At 42.1% G+C, this 16,728-nt stretch overlaps 1 protein-coding gene across 1 annotated transcript; it reads right to left on the bottom strand.

Moving 5' to 3' along the window:
• Window positions 1–1,349: 1,349 nt before the first annotated feature.
• SMIM13 (small integral membrane protein 13) lies at window positions 1,350–14,828 on the bottom strand. The gene is made up of 2 exons (XM_087763288.1): window positions 14,351–14,828; window positions 1,350–5,035 (listed from the first exon to the last, which is right to left on the bottom strand). The coding sequence occupies exons 1-2, from the start codon at window positions 14,424–14,426 to the stop codon at window positions 4,842–4,844; spliced, it is 270 nt and encodes an 89-aa protein (XP_087619414.1). The 5' UTR covers window positions 14,427–14,828; the 3' UTR covers window positions 1,350–4,841.
• Between the last annotated feature and the right edge of the window lie 1,900 nt (window positions 14,829–16,728).

Here is a 16,728-nt window from a genome sequence, read left to right as displayed (position 1 = left end):
CCATGCTGCTCTGCCCACCCGCAGGTCCATCTTGTCTGTCCTTCTGTCCGGCATTGCTACGTGTCACTGTAAGCCCTAGACCAGACACAAACCCATCTCCTCCCTTTGACACAGGCAGCCTACGAAGCAGTGTGAAAAAGTCTCCATAAGCTTTCAGAGACAACACTTTATTGATTATAAACACCCACAGGGATAACGGAGACGCTCAAAACATAAGAGCTTCTGATCTACATGAAAAATACAGCTAACATGTCTTCAAGGCCTAATATAAACCCCAGCATATTTACACTGCCAACTTCCAGTCTAATCCCACGTAAAAAAAAAAAATCTTCATGTAAGCATTACCCAAGCAAGGTGAAACACTGCTTGTGTTTTGCAAAGATTGTGTGTTTTCATTGCCTAGGATCAAGGCCACGGGAGAAGCCCGAGGACAGCACACACGGCCCCGCGGGGAAGGAGCGGCACCAGCTAAGACGGCCGTCGGTGGCACTCTGGGCAGAGCAGAGCGGTGCAACGGCACCTTTATTCCTCCCACTGGAACAGACCGTGAAGCATTTCCTTAGGAGCAGGACCAAAGCAGAAAAGCAAGCACATGTTTCACAAGCATCTGACACTGGTAGCCCATCACTCATCGCTCCCTCTGATATTAAAGCCCCCGCCCCCCCAAATCAAACTTTTCAAGTCAAAAGACCCAAGTGCTCAAGTTGTGTAATGCCATGGCATTTTACTGTAGCCCGTTTTTACAAGTGAGAAGAGTAGGACAATAGTAAAACAGCTCATTCTCTCAAGATCAAAGAGATTTTATCTCTATTTTTTTCCCCAAAGTCTTCTTTTAATATCTTATTTTTCAATGAAAGAACCCAGGATTCAATTTATGCATTTTACTTAACAAAAGCAATCAGGGATGAAGCACATCCTCATTTCCTTCTCCGTCTCTCATTTCCAAACTAGAACAACTTCCTGCTTTACCAACACACTTACTTTTAGACAAACTATGAAGTCTACACCCATTCTTAAAAGTATAAAGAACAAAGGAGGGAAGAGGTGGTTTGATTTTTGTTAGGTTTGTTTTGGGGTATTTTGTGGGTTTTTTTGTTTGTTTATTTTTTTTTTAATTGCTAAAATGAAATGACGACTTTCAAGTATAAAGCAGAAAACACACCTTTAATAACTACTGCTCTACAAGATACACTCCAACCTGTTCTTTAAGATGAAGTCATCTGCAGGTATTACGCCAGCTAGAGCATGACTTCCGACAAGTCGTCTTTTGTGGCGTTTGCACACTCAAACAAGATGTCTTATTCTACAGGCAAAATCCCATTCCAAAAAAAGCCAGAAAACCACTCAGGTCAAATACTCATATCACGTCTGGTTACTTTATTCTTCATCTGTGCAGTCAGTTAAAAGAACAGTTAACAGTGAAAACAGACAACCACAGAAGCTTTAGGTACAGTATTGTAACACCGAGGAAGCAAATGACCACATTGAACACATTGTTTATGCTGGTCATTTCCAAACAAAACAGAAGTACATACACAGGTCTCATTCAGTGTAAAACCTGATATTAAGCAGCAAGTTGCTCACAAATTGCAGCAGAGTATATGGCATTTTCTGCAAACAGCTACAGCAGCAGTGCTTAATGGATGAACTGCATAGAATTAGCCTCACGGGCAAACATTAAATCACCACAATAATAACCTTAGTGGCTCCCTAACAGGTCTGAGTTATGCACTTCAGCATGAACAAAATTGTTTACACTCCTCAAGTTTTAGCAATAGCTTTTGTATTTTTTTTCCACCAGTCTACACTGTGTTTGTTCCAGCCTTCACTGCGGTAACTGTTTTCAATTAACTGTCACATACAACATAGGTAATTACTGCTTATTCAAAGTTACACAGCCCCTGCCAAGGTAATATGACTCTATTTAAGATAAGAACCCAAAATACATTCAAGAGAATGGCTGCAACAATAAGGCAATAAACCGTTTCAAAAATAGATCCTACTAAACAAAACGATATCAACTGCGTAACCTGCTGCCTTCATAAGGTTTCAGACTTGAATGGGTCAATTCAAAGTTAAGTGCTTACCCACCAGCAACATTTCAGAAGTACATTGGTAAAAATATTCAAAGACATGAGTATGTTGGACTGCCAGCAATCACAACCCAGGTCTTATCACAAGCATGCTTTCACACATACAGCTTCGCTTTTACAGGTTTGTATGAAGTGCCCTGTACAAAGATTCTACCACAGACTCCTTCAGGAAAAATTATGCATTGACAGAAGACATCAGCATTCCAGCATTCTTCCAAACCACATAATATAAACCTTTGGCCTGCTATTAGTAAGATCATTAAAGTTATACACCAGGCAGACAGCGTTATTGGCAGCTATGTCACAGCAACATTAAAAAAATAACATCAGCTGTTTAAAAAAAAAAAGAAGAGACTGAAAATAACTTGGGGGAGTGAACTGTACACCTACATACAGCAAGGAAGGGAGAAGGACGTTGTTTGGCCAGAGCAGATGAGCTACCCAGAGGTTCCACATCCATCTTATTGCATATTTGATCAGTGTCAGCATTCAAACCCACATGGATTTTTCCTTCATTAACTTGCTCCAGAGTCTTGATTCCTGCACCTTTAGAGCTACCCTGACTAGCTAGGTATATTGCTGTAACTTCACGTTTCTTCACAGCTACTAGAAGCAGAGACTGAGTTAACTGTTACTTATCTCAGCCGGGGATACTATAAGCATCAGCCTTTTGCCATCTTCTGTGCACTAAAGTCTAGGTAAAAGTGAAATGCAGTGGAGTGTCAATATCCTATGTCAGTACAAAAAAAAAAAAAAATCTTTATTTGTAAGCCTATATTAGCAAAGCTCAAGACAAAGATGCTAAAGATGTTTAAGAAAAATGTACCAATACTTGCTTAGCCCTGTTAAACTGAAAGTCTCATCATGTGAAAAGACATACAGACACAAGAATATAGTGACATTAAGTTGTCAAGGCAAACAACTGAAAGCAGCAGGGAATAGAATCTGATTGCTTTTGCTCAGTTTGAATAAATGGAAATTTTTCTAATTAAAAAAACCCCATCATTAGGCATTCCCTTGCCAGCAGACAGAACAGAGGAAGGAGACTATCAATATTTCTACGTGTGTTCAAAGGATATGTGCATAGCACTGCCTAATCATGCTTGAAAATGTAACCCTGTGATACAAAGCATGCTTTACATACATGCCAGTAAACAAAACAAAGACTTTTAGACGCCAAAGGAAGGTCAGCGCTGATCTTATACATTTTAATACTGAACCATCCAAATCATTTTATGAAGTGAATGCTCTCATTAGCTTTTGAACAGTATTCACAGGTGACAAATTAAAACATAAAGGCACTAAAAGAGTGCTGTTTTCCCAGATGCAGGCCTACTTGATGAAAAAGCTAAATGTTGCTGCTTTTAGCCATATAAACGAACCAAACCACAAGTTTGGAAGTCATAGGTTTAAAATTCTTAACAGCTCCAAGTACAAGATGAATTCTGTAGTCCTGTTTAACAGTTGTTATACAGGGAACAATGATCCAAACACCACCACATATCCAAGCTTCAGGAGAAAACTGAAGTTGTTCATGACAAGACACATTGATAGTTCTCTCTCATACACACATCAGAGGCGGTACATGCGTGTTCTTCCCCTTTCCGAAGATCTCACGCATCAATTTGCAGAGTTGCTAGATAAACAGAAGTGGAGCTCTTCCTTCTGAAGTGCAATGTCAAAATAGCTGTATAACTCATTCTCAAAGACAACAGGAGCAACTGCTTGTTACCGGTAAAAATCAGTAAGTCCTCCACCAAACATGAGGTACCAAATGCATTGCCATAACACTATCAAAGTGTTACAGTGACGTCTACCAAATTGGTCAGAATGCCTTAACTGGTTCCAGGAAAGAAGTTATGTCCAGGTACCATATACCTGATGTAAAGGTGTACAAAGTGAACTAGAGAAGTGCTTAGTATCCAAAAACCAAAGATGACACTTCAGAATACTAAACAGTGAGTACATAACCTAGGCACGTTCCCCTCTCCAACACAAGTTGGACTTAGAGCAAAAGGTTCAGGAGAAACATACAGAAACCTAGCAGGACTGTTTAGCCTGTAACCCTTCTTATGTCAAAACCAAGAAAACAGGTCTTATCACCCGATTCCTTTTTTTGCCTTTTTTTTCTTAAAAAGGAGATAATAAAAACCTCCAAATCATGTGCCTCTAATATTGATTTTTCGTATTTCATTTATACTTTTTTTATATATATATAAGAATGTAACTAAAATCTCACTTTAGAATACTTCCTAAAGCAGGATATTCTTTCAACCGTTTTTCAAGTCCACGTGCATTCTCAAGGTTGAAGAAAAAAATATATATTCATATATAGCTAAGGAAATAAAATTCAATTTCACTATATGTAGTTACAGTGCTGTAAAGAAAAAATAATTCAGAAACCATTTCAAGTCTGAAATGTTTACTATATTTAGACTAATGCAAAGGCTAAGCCTATGGTCCAGGACCTGTTTTTAATCTGTATGCAGAAACAGGAGCTACAGCAGCTCATCATTTTTCTGGTGGAGATTTCTTTCCACCCCTCCTTTCTTCCACTATTTTATGACTTGCTGCTGAAGCCCTCCCTGAACCTCTACCGAAGTAGCATACATTGGTAGTTCAGAAGTAAAGGTCCACAGGTATTAATATGACCTCTTAAGTCAGTTTTTCAGTAAGAACAAACCACTGAACAACACAGTGCAGAGGTGCTTAACCATTCATAGTTAGTCAGAAGTTCAACGAGTACTTTTAAGTTGTGTCTTCTGTAGGTACCCTTCGCTGTCGAGCAGATTTCTGTCTACCTCTCTGAGGCGAGGGTGGAGTCTCCTGTTCAGCTTCAGTCTCTGAAGGCTCGTTGTCTCCCTGTTGGGACCCTGTGTCACCTATCAGTTCTCTCAGGAATTTGAATTTAGACAAGAACAATTGCCAGACCACGTACCAGCCTGCAGGAGAAAGAAAAAAAAGGTACCGCTTAATTACTTCATACAAATTGATAGCCAGCTTTCAGGCAAAGTATACCAGAAAAGCAAGAAAATATTTGATCATCTCCCATCCTCTAATTCCCAACTTTCAACCCCAACACCCCTCCACAACACACCCACTCCTTTCCACAGTCCTATAAATACCAATTTGACTTAATAAAGTTTGTCCTCATCCAGAAGCAAACATTTAAGCTCCAGGCAAGGACCTAGACGTTCCCAATTGTACTGCCACAGCAAGCAGTAGGTGGGTAATCACCATTGTGCAGACAAGGGTCTTAACTGTCAGGAGAAAAGGCATTTCTGTGGTTATACCTAAAACAAGGAGTCAGGATTCATTACACAGGGCTTCTACCATCACTTCGCAAACATATTGTTCTGAAAATCGCATTTTAAAAGCCACATTACATAATCGCTATTAAGCACACTTGTGGAGATCTTGAAATTAATACCATATTTTATAATAAATCCTATTCTGAAATGCACAAGGTCTTCCTTATGTTCACTAAAAGACCACATCCCCCAAATTCAAGGTGTTCCATCACCATGCCCAAATCCCATTAAAGTAAAATTAACATTCTCTGGTAAATTTGTGTTCTGCTCTACTGTTAAAATGCTCCGTGTCCCAAAACTATTCAAGTGAAGAGTTGAGACGGTCAAATTTCTAGCGTATCTCTTGAAAAAAATATTTGAGATCCAGCTCCTCAAGTGTTTCTATGACAGGTAGCCAAGGAACTTAAAAAAGCAGATATAAATATATCTAAACCAAAACCAGAATCTTCCTTTTAAAAGGTCTCCCTTATCTAAGCATTTAGGTCAAGAGAGACTGGAGTTTTACCCAGCTGAGAACTCATGGTCTCCCTTTCCCTCCAGCTAACCAGTCAAGTTTCATCATCCATAAAATAGGAATGTAACTTATGTGTGAAATACACAGTTAAGCTGCGTAAAATTTAAACAGCTATTTGAAAACATATGCTATGTAAGCGTCATTTGCAACACCAGAAACCATCTGTCTTGTGTAGAGCTATAAATTAATACTCTCATTCTCTGTTCAGAAGGTCTTGCTAGCTATTCAAGAGTATGCTGCTGACCTACGCAAATATTAAGAGCCTTATTTTACAGAGCTAGGGAAACCCATCCTCCCAATTACACAGCTGTCAGCAGAAACAGACTTCCGAGCATGGACAACAGGGGTGCAACAGGGAAGAGGGAAAAAAGACTAAGTGGCACTTGTGTAACCACAGCACCACTATTTTTCTTCCTCTTCTGTAATCAGAGTCATGCCAGTATGGGCAGGCCATTGCTTCGGATGAAACAAGATCCCACCCTTCCCCTCCCTCCTGCAATACTTTTCACATCTTGCAGACTTTTAATTTCCGTAACTTCTCTGCTGCTGAGGACAGTTGATGGAAAGCTTTTATATGCTAACCTTTTATGATCTAAATTAATTCCTAAAGCCTACACCAAGTATTTCCTTTTTCCATTAATACCTAAACCTTTCAATGACTTGTGATTAAATTGAATCTGGTGAACCACAAATGCCTTAAATCCCCTGCACAAACCAGGGGCAAAAGCGAAAAGCAAAAACCTCAATGGCAGATGTCTGGTTCTGGCATCTTTTTTTTCTTTCAGATCTAGAAGTAAGAATTGAAGCAGCAACTCTTTGAAAGTTGTTTCCATTGAGGGGTATTCCAGGTCTCTGGAAGCTTCATTCTGAAGACCATAAATCAATCCATTCTTCTCACAGGTCTAACCATCATTAAAAGTAATCAAATTTCCGAAAGCCATGCTTATTTGTAGTCCACATGGGAAAGAAAATGCATAAAACATTCCAAGCGAATACAGGAAACTTGCAAGAAAGTGAGACCCAAGCAGAATATTATTACAAGCCATATTTAAATGTCTTCAACTCCCCAATTTGTTGTCAGAGCCAAAATTTGGGACACAAGACTTAGAAGTACATGAAAAACATGCGGTACATTCTACTAAATCCACTTTAGCCTCTGGGGGGGAGGGGGGGGGGGAACTCTCAGCCACAAATTGTTTGGTTGGGTTTTTGTTTGTTTGTTTAAACTCTTACCCAAAACACCTGCAAAGTGAACACTGTGAAACAGACACATTACTTCTAGAGAATACCAAAGGGCAGGCCCAAAATATTCAGGGCCTTCCCCCCCAAAAAAAGAGTTATAGGGCACTGTACAGAAGTATGACTTGAATATATGTAGTATAAATAAATACCCCATTAAGGGGGGTACTTTAACTTCGGCTAGATAAAGCGGATCACATGCTTCCTCTATCACTGCGAACAGGCCACTTAACAGACGGAATTACTATTTGGGGGGAGGAGGGAAGAAAGAAATGGTAAAGAACATTCACACTTCATTCTCAGACACTCTCAAAAGCAGCATTAATTTTTTTTTCAATGTTTGGTTTGAGTTAGAGCACAACAGTCTGAGTATCCAAAAGGATACTCTGTTGCCTTCAGAGCTCTCTAGCTCAAGACGACAAACAAGACAGTGTAAATAATCAGCCAACAAGACTGATTATAGTAGACAAACAACTAGACTAATGATAACAGACAGGTGAAATCAACCACGATGCAGTCCATTGACAAGAAAATTACAACAGGCTTCGCCAATGGTAATAGTGGGAGGGTAACCAGGCTGGGAAACTAGAGTTTCAGAACCTCACAAGCTCTCCCAGCCTGTACCAGAGGCATTTAGGTATAAGGTAATCAAAACAGAGAGAATGATTTCTCCAACTTGCTCTAGTTACAGCGCCAGCTTGGATGGAAAGTTTTAAAAAAAAAAAAAATCCTCAAAACAAAACACACTTGTCTGAATCAAGTTAAGTCTGCCTCTTCAGCTGAGGCTCCCTGTCGCCTCACTGTTACTAAACACGTAAGTAAGAATTTCCTTGGAAATAACCAGACTACTAAAGAACAAGCTATTCCGGGTAAGAGAAACTCTCTCCAGCAGCAATATCAACTAAATACACCAGCAAACAAAACCACACACACAGAAAGAGCCTGGGGGCAGATTCACAGTACTGAGTTACTTCTGAATCAGAAGACGATGCGTTTTCTATTAATTTTGCAGCCTCTTAAGAACATTGCAAAATGGTAATACCTGACATCATGCCATATGGAAGAACTGTAAGTTACATAATAGCGTATTTTTAAAAATAAAGTAATTGTAAAGTAACTTAAAATACACAAAAAAGGAAAACGGGCATTTCCATGCAGTCTTGTCTTTGCAGCTCCATTTAGCTTTGCAACTATTTTGCTGTAGAGCTCTTCCTGGACAGGTAACCCACACCACTGGTTTGCATCTCAAAAGCTTCCACTTTGTTCAGGCAAGCCATCTCAAAGAAATCCTACTGGTTTAACTTCACCACACACAAAATATTTGATTTGAATCAGTATTCCAGTGCTTACTTTATTTTCTTTAGCCATTTATCTTTTCACACCATCCTTGGCTTGATTGAACCTGCGGAACATACCCACAATACATCTTCAGCAAACAAGCAGTGATGACATGTAGACTATAACATACACTATTTCTACATTAACTGGTGAAAGAAGTTGCCTCTCAAAGAAGCAAGCCAGGTCCAACTGTACATCATCACAACGCTAAGCAGGGGCTCCAGCTCTTGGTGTAGCAGATACCTGAATCCTGAGAGAGCAGGGAAATCCTGTCTACCACAAACAGACAGTATTTTGCATTTAGGCAGAAGAGCAGCTCCCAGCCTCTGCAGCATTTAGTATTCACTACAAGCTAGGAGCCACTGTCTCACTTAAAATGCCACAGCCAGGTGCCATCCAAAGACATTCAAGCCACACTTGGCATTGTGTGATCAGTATGTCAACCCCTCTTATAAATCATGACGCAACGTGTTTGTGAAGATGGGACCATGAGTCAAAGCCTCTTCTACTGACTCATACATAGATGTATGCAACATCTCTGTAATATCAGGATGTTAAACAGTTTTTATGATTTGATTACATTTCACTGAAGCTACCTTTACTGTTATTTCCCATCCCAGCTCTTAGTTCTTTGTAAAGGAAAAAGAAATAAAGCAATCCGACTATGTTATTCCCCCTCAAAAGGCGAGGGGTACAAGTCTCAGGTCCATGTTTTCCATTCACCTTATACTGGCCTGTACACAAAAGCTAACAGGAGTGTTTTCTTTATTGGAGCACATTTCCTCTTCCATTTGAATCAGGAAGAGCAAACAAAACAAAAAACCCAGGCTAATATGGAGTGCTAGGTTAAAGCAACCTGATTTTTCTTACGTGAAATACAAATGAAACCAAGAAAGGAAGGAAGGCAACATGGTAATGGCACAAGTCAGAGTCTGAAGATCTGGCTTCTATTTCTGACCCTACTATAGAATTCCTGTGCAGTCTTGCAAGATCACTTTACCTCTGTGTCCCTACTGATTTGAAAACAGGATGCTACTACTCCAGCACATGAAGACTAATTTAGAACTGGGTTATTACCAAGGTGAATGTTGCCTGTATTCAAATGCTGAAGTGTCCATCACAGAAAATCTTAAACAGCTACAGCTGGAAAAAAAAGGAAAAAAAAAAAAGGAGCACGGAGCTCTAGATGCTAACCTGAGATTCAGGAGAACAGGGTTCTACTCTGAGAGTTCCATGTCAGATTTCTTCTGTGACCACAGAGAAGTCACTTTAATGCTGCACCCTTTTTAAGATGTAGATAACATACTGCCCTAGTAGATAGCTCTGCTATGGAGAAGATCAGACTGAAGGAAGCATACACTACTCTGATACTGGAATAACAGAAGACATCAGGTGACAGAGTGCTTGGTTCTGCATGGCTCCTTAAACCTGGTCCCGTTTAATGCCACACTCTACCACATGCTGCTTGCTGACTGATCGCAAGGAAACCTCGCTCTCTTCTGATCTTCCATTTATAACAGTTTCAAAACTCAACTTCAAATTAAAGAGTATTTTCTCTTTATTGCCAGTCTAATCAAGCATGACTTTCCTCATCTTTTGGTATTTTACAAGATTCACTCATTTAAGATAGTTACAAAACTATTTAAACAAAGCATTAAAGTTATTCAGGCAGAATTTAGAGCTCAAGTGTTTACCCATCTGCACCTGAATTCAGACCTGTGAAGCAAACCACATACTTGTTTCAGTACTTTGAATTACATGGTTTTTGTTTTAAGGTCATGCGTCTCAAACCTCATCTCATTAGCCTCTCTTGCCAAATGAGATGAGCACTTCCATCTGTTCCACTGAAGGCACTTCTGCAATTTCACAGGGCTCCGTGCATTACTACATTGGGAAATTAAAACAAATACACAGCGGTAAGCAGTACTAGAGCTCACCTTAGCGGGTATTTTATCTTATCCTATATCCTTGACTATGCATGAATTCCTCCCGTCTGCAGAGGAACATGGAATACACAAAAGCACCAATGAGACCACCAAAGAGAAACCAGAGAAAGGAAATCAGAAAAGGTGCGAATAAGAAAATGGAAGCAAGTTACCTTAGTCCCACTTTTAAAAGAGCAACTGAAAAATTGCTATGTTTACAGTCCCTCAATGGTTTCTATGTCAGATGTGATCGGTTTACAAATAGAGATGTTGCTAGCTGCAGGCCTTCCGTGCTTCCTAACAAATTTCGATTAACATTGAAAGTAGCAGTTGCAAGCATCCAGAAATGTTTAAAAGAAATCGGGTCATTTATTCAAAGTACTTTTATAGACATAAATGCCTAATTGAGGCATAAACATTTGCTTTTCACATGGCTGAAGACCTGGTCCAAATAACTTCTGATAGTTTGTGCTTTGAATTTTGTCTTTTGACTTTAGAAAAATGATAAAACATAATTTTTTCCCCCATTATTTAAGTTTTGATAGCACTTATCGCATCGTATTTGCAATAAGCGGCAGAAATCCACATGATCCTAGGATGTCTCCTGGATATTTAAGTCCATTGTTCTCTGCAAGCATTCACACCACGAGTCCTTTTACAAGTCACTCAAAATCCAAGTTACAGCTCTTTAAGCTCTTGACCCTGTAAGACCTCTTCATAAGGCTGTTTCAATACCTCTCGTCAGATGGCTGTAAAATATTCTTATCAGATTAAGCTTACTCAAGTTTATATCCAGCCGTTCTTGTGTCAGGTTTGTCCATTAATTTGCACGACTCACAGACTGGCATTTATTCATATCCTGTCACACATAGCATTCAGTCGCCCTGGGAGTCTAACAGGCTGTAAAGAACAGAGACCTGTAGGTAAGAAGGTGGGTAAGAAACTGCCTATCACTGGCACAGATAAACAATTAAATTGGAAGTAGTTTGTACTCAGTTTTTTCTAGTAGTGGTCTTGACACTGTTTTCCTTGAATATTTTCCATTAAAAATCATGGCACCAGAATTAGAAGTGTACCAATATTAATTAATAAATGCTGTATGATGGAAAAAAAAATCATTACCAATACTGTAAATCATTATTAAATCCTATTGAGTCACTACTAACAGGGTAACGGTTCAACCCCCCCCCCCCAACAATGAACATGTCAGCTTCCCATGCTCAGTACTTTTGAAATCTAGGTGACTTTTAGCAATCATTTTATAAGCTCTGATACTGTTGAAAGTAAAATACAATGAAGGATTCAAAGCAAAGTATTCAATGAATCCAAACTGAATGTATGATATGGAACTCCAAACTGCTAAGTATTTATAACCCACTTAAAAATAAAGTCATTTATTAATTTCTCTTGCTCTCTTTAAGCAAGAAAGCACTAGAAAGATGTTTAAGTTAGCAGGCAAAGTTAGAGAGATCCTTAGTGTTTTGACTCCATTTGTCACATACAGACAAAAGCAGAATCGCCTGGAGAAAATGATCCTGGTTTCCAGTTTTGAACAGCGTGTTGCAAAAACAGAATTATCCTGCTGTATTTGGTGTCGATGCAGCCTCACCTTGAGTACTGTCTGCAGTTCTGGGCCCCAAAATTTAAGAAGGATGTAAAGGCCCTTGAACGCACCCAGAGGAGGGCAACAAAGCTGGTGACAGGCCTGGAAGGCACGTTCTGTGAGCTGCAGGGCTTGTCTAGTTTGGAGAAAAGGAGGCTGAGGGGCAGCCTCATTGCTCTCTCTGGCTTCCTGAGGAAGAGACGTGGAGAGGGAGGTGCTGAGCTCTTCTCCCTGGGATCCATCAACAGGACACGTGGGAATGGTTCAAAGCTGCACCAGAGAGGTTTAGACTGAACATTAGGAAGCATTTCCTTACCAAGAGGGTGGTCAAACACTGGAACAGGCTTCCTAGAGAGGTGGTCGATGCCTCAAGCCTGTCACGTGTTTAAGAAGCATTGGGACAACGCCCTTAGTAACATGCTTTCACTTTTGGTCAGCCCTGAATCGGTCAGGCAGTTGGACTAAGATGATCATTGTAGGTCCCTTCCAACTGAAATAGTCTATTCTAAAATCATTTTACTCTTTCAGGAAGAGAGTAACTAAAGATTTCTTATGCATACTCTGAAAACATAAAAACCCTAACAAGTACCACGTTTCATGTTCTAAAAGATGAAAAGTGGCCAGGCGACACCTAATGAGCATATAGAAACTTGAATTAAAAGCACACTCAGAATAAATATCCGCTTAAGTCACAGTTTAGTCTGTAACAATGAACAGTACAGGACACAGAGGAAACAGGCACAAAACCAGGGAAAGCATACAAGGTGCACCCTCATATACCCTTGCAGTCCCAGTTATCTGTATTGCAATTTTCCTTACCTCAGTATTAATACTTTATGTTGACCTTTCTACCATGAACTTTAAATGATAAAAGTTTCGGCATCCAAAATACTCTTTGTTAATGAGCTTGCCCCCATTGTGTACAAGAAAATTTTGTTTTAAGCCTGTTCCTTATCATTTAACTTTATGTACTCCAATTCCTCTGTAATAATGAAATTTCACCACCATTCCCAGTTCACCTTTTTCATTCTACTCACTTTTATAACCACCACCATTCTTCCAGTCATCTATTTTCCAGGCTAGACAGGTCTAACCTATTTAGAATTTCTTCATGCAGAAGTCATTACATAGCTCATAGTCATTACCCTACCTTTTTAAAAAGAAACTAGGATTTTTTTTTAAATAAGGTAATACACTTTAGTAAGAAAATACACTGTTTGAGATACCAACACATGGTAGATTCCTGTAGCAATATAATGACATTTTCCATTTTTATTTTAAGCTTCTAATGTTTGATTTGCCTATTTGCTTGCTACAAAGCATTGAGTGGATATTTTGGAGAAGTGCTTGCAATTACTTCAGCTAATCCTTTCTTTGGGATACTAACAGCTCAGTTTGAAGCCACTGTATTTCCCCACATAAGTTACGTATGCACGTATTTCACACTTTTTGTGTGCATTACTCCATACAGGTTAATACTGGATTTCACCTCCCATTATCCAGTCCCTTGATATTGCAAAATCTTTTCACAATGCTTTGCCATTTTGACTACAATGAACAATTTTTTTTTTTTTTTTTTAGTATTAAAATGTCAGCTGACTCTTCACTTCGCTCCCTTGGTTTTCAAGGATCAGTTATAAATCCACCTGGCTTTTATCTCACAAGCCTTTCACCACAGGCTATGGCATAGTTCGAGTTTGGCAGTGGTGATTTTTCGGGCGGTTTTTTTTAGAGCTCAGTGTTCAGCATATCGATCACAACACCCACACACACTATACTGCTGAGTCCTTCCAAGAACTCTAACAGACCTGCAAGTCGTGCCTCCCATTGAAATAACCCTTCTCTCTGCATTACAAAGCAATACAAGCCTCGGATCCACCTAAGACAAAAAAAGCCTCCCAAGAGCTGCTCCTAATCTACTCTAGCAAACAGATGTCAAAAGCTGAGGAGAACCAGTAGGAAGTTTACTCCTTCCGTTCACTGGCCTTTCCGACCCCCATACAAGCTGCACAGAGTGCCTGCTCAGAGCCCCGTGCGCTAACGAGGTTGTCAGCTACAGATTAGTCACCCCATTAAGCTCTGGAAGCATGTCAAGGCTCAAAATTATTGGGAAACAAAGAGAAGGGGGCGCTGTGAACCGCACTCGCTCCCCCACACCCCGGGGCATCGCGCCCTTTCGTTTCCTTCAGTCCATTTGAGCAAGGAAGAAGCACCAGAGACCGAGAAAGCCGGGGTGAGGGCGGGGGCCCCGGGCAGTGCCCGCCGCAGCCGGGCCAGCCCTCCCGCACCTCCTCGCCCCGCCGCCGAGGGGAGCGGGCGGGACTCACCGCACAGCATGAAGAGCAGCACGCAGGCCAGGGTGGCCACGATCACCAGCAAGGTCAGCCCGATGCTCTGCCACATGGCGCCGGCCGCTTCACCCCCGCCGCCGCCAGCGGGGGTCCCTCCTCGAAGACGCCTCCCCGCCGCGGCAGCCGCTCGGCCGGGCTGGGCCGAGCCCCACCGGCGGCCCTCAGGGCCCGCTCAGCCCTGCGGGAGGGGGACCACCGGCGGTCGGGGCCCGGGCGGCGCCTCGGCGGGTCACCCCGCAGCGGGCCGCCTCAGGGCTGAGGTGAGAGCAGAGGCCCGCCGGCGGCGGCTACGGGGAGGAGGCCGCGCCTCGCATCGCTGCCCGCTACCCCCGGGGAAGGGAGGGGGCAGCTCCGCGGCCCAGCCGGGAGGGCGAGAGGAGCGGAGAGGACCCGGGCTGAGCCGGCGGCGGCACCGGCGCCGTCTCCCCCTGCCGCTTAACAACCCGGCGTGAAGAGCGGCAGCAGAGGGAGGGGGCGGGCCTTCAAGCGCGTCGTGGTGACGCAGGGCGGCGCGCGGTGCATGCTGGGAGTCGTAGTTCGCTCCCCGCCCCAGCTGCCGGGCGCCCCCGCCAACGGGGACCACAAGTCCCGGCGTGCCCCGCGCTGCCCCCTCGGGGCGCGAAACGGCGGCCGCGGCAACCGTTGCCCCTCGCCCGGGGGTGGGCGGCCCCCGCCCTGGGGGAGGCCGAGGGGCGGCCGGCAGCGGCTCCGCTGGCGCGGCTGCCTCAGCAGGACGGGCAGCGGTGAGGGCAGGGTTGAAGGCAGGGTCGGCTGGGCGCGGTGCCCGGCCGGGAGCCGCGGCCTGTAACGGCTGCCTGAGGCAGAGCGGGGAAAAGAGGGGCAGCCCGTGTGGTAAAACACAGGCGCGGCCGTGGCTGAAGCCCTGAGCAGAAGAGAAGCTCTGCAGCACAGATTGCTTCCTCTGCGGTGCTTCAGCTCACTCGTAAGGATGGGGCAAGCTGATCTCTGGTTCCTCTTTCTCCCTCTGGTCATTGCTGCCCTCGCTTCCCCCTGTCCGATCGATGAGGGGACAGCAGGGACACCAGGCCTTAGCCAGGGCGCCGTTTTTACACCTCTGCCACCCCAGTGTGGTTCACATTCTACATGACCTTGGCTCTTGCCCTCTGCTGACACTGTAGCAATACATCAAAGCTGGTCTCTTCCTCTTAAGAGAAGTCTGAGGAAGTAGTATCTTCCAGGAATCGTGAGATAAGTGTGAGACAATCTTGATTCTGATACAGACTTTGCCTTTAGCACTGCAATAAGGTTATAACTTTCCTTTGTTGCATAGGAGATTCTGGTTAATGTTTCCAAAACTACTGAAAATGTGTATTTAAATCCACCGCTACAGAAGCCTAATTTCCCCTGAAGATGTTACTGTTGCAGGGAGACATCAGAGAAAGCTAATCCAGTTCTCTTTCATGTTTCTTTTATGGATTATTTCACTTCACTTAAAAGGGAAGATTTTTAAAATTCTTGTTGTTTTTCCTGCTCATTGAGCATGCCACATGCCTCCTCCTTTCAAGATACCTGCAAACCAAAAATCACCTGCACACGCATTTTTACACACAGCCTTAAATTTGCTGTCACTTCACCAAATCAAACCAGAGTTTCAACTCTCTTTCCATTCCTAGCCTTCTCTCCCAGCATTTCCAGCCCTGTTTAATATTCTGCCTATCCCACTCATTGTGTCATTTTCAAGTGTCGTTTCACTTAAAACAGCTTTTCTGTCATTTCTCAATAACTGTACTGTGACATGTCTCCCAGTCTTGAAATGTCACTCTAATTCTAGCCTAAGCAGTTGCTACACATACTTAAGCAAGGTTTCTTCTGTACTGCAAACAAACAACAAACCAGTAACATTTACTACCATATTAACTTTTGAAAAATATTTAAGCTCCCTCCTAGCTATGCTGTTCTGTTTCTCTGATTTTTTACTTATAATTTATAGTTTGAGTAAGTTCTCTGGATATGGGATGGTCACTTTCTCTTTCCTGTAAAATAGCTGTTGCATTTTAGGGCTACTAAAATATCTCATATACATCATCCTACGGTTCCAAACTGTTTTACTAACAGTAGTTAATTAATACACATCACATCCCCAAGCATTGCAGAACCACCCAGCATCCATAACTGAAGAATAAATTATCTTGGAATAAGGTCATTCTGGAGTGATAAATATACGTGATACCATCCAAGGCAACATACTAGGAAATAAACATGAAAATGGGTAGCAATTGGATTTCTCATATGACACTGCACAGGTAGAGGGCCTTTTAATCAATGTATGTTCAGTTTGAAAAACCTTAATTTTATTTATTTATTTTAGTGTCCTTTTCTCTAGAACATAGAGG

This window comes from Nipponia nippon, unplaced genomic scaffold, assembly GCF_047370975.1.
Source record: "Nipponia nippon isolate SJK-2023a ecotype South Korea unplaced genomic scaffold, ASM4737097v1 scaffold_1, whole genome shotgun sequence".
In the NCBI taxonomy this organism is placed as follows: Eukaryota; Metazoa; Chordata; class Aves; order Pelecaniformes; family Threskiornithidae; genus Nipponia; species Nipponia nippon.
Note: the sequence above shows the minus strand (reverse complement) of the source record. Positions and strands in the feature narration are given on the sequence as shown.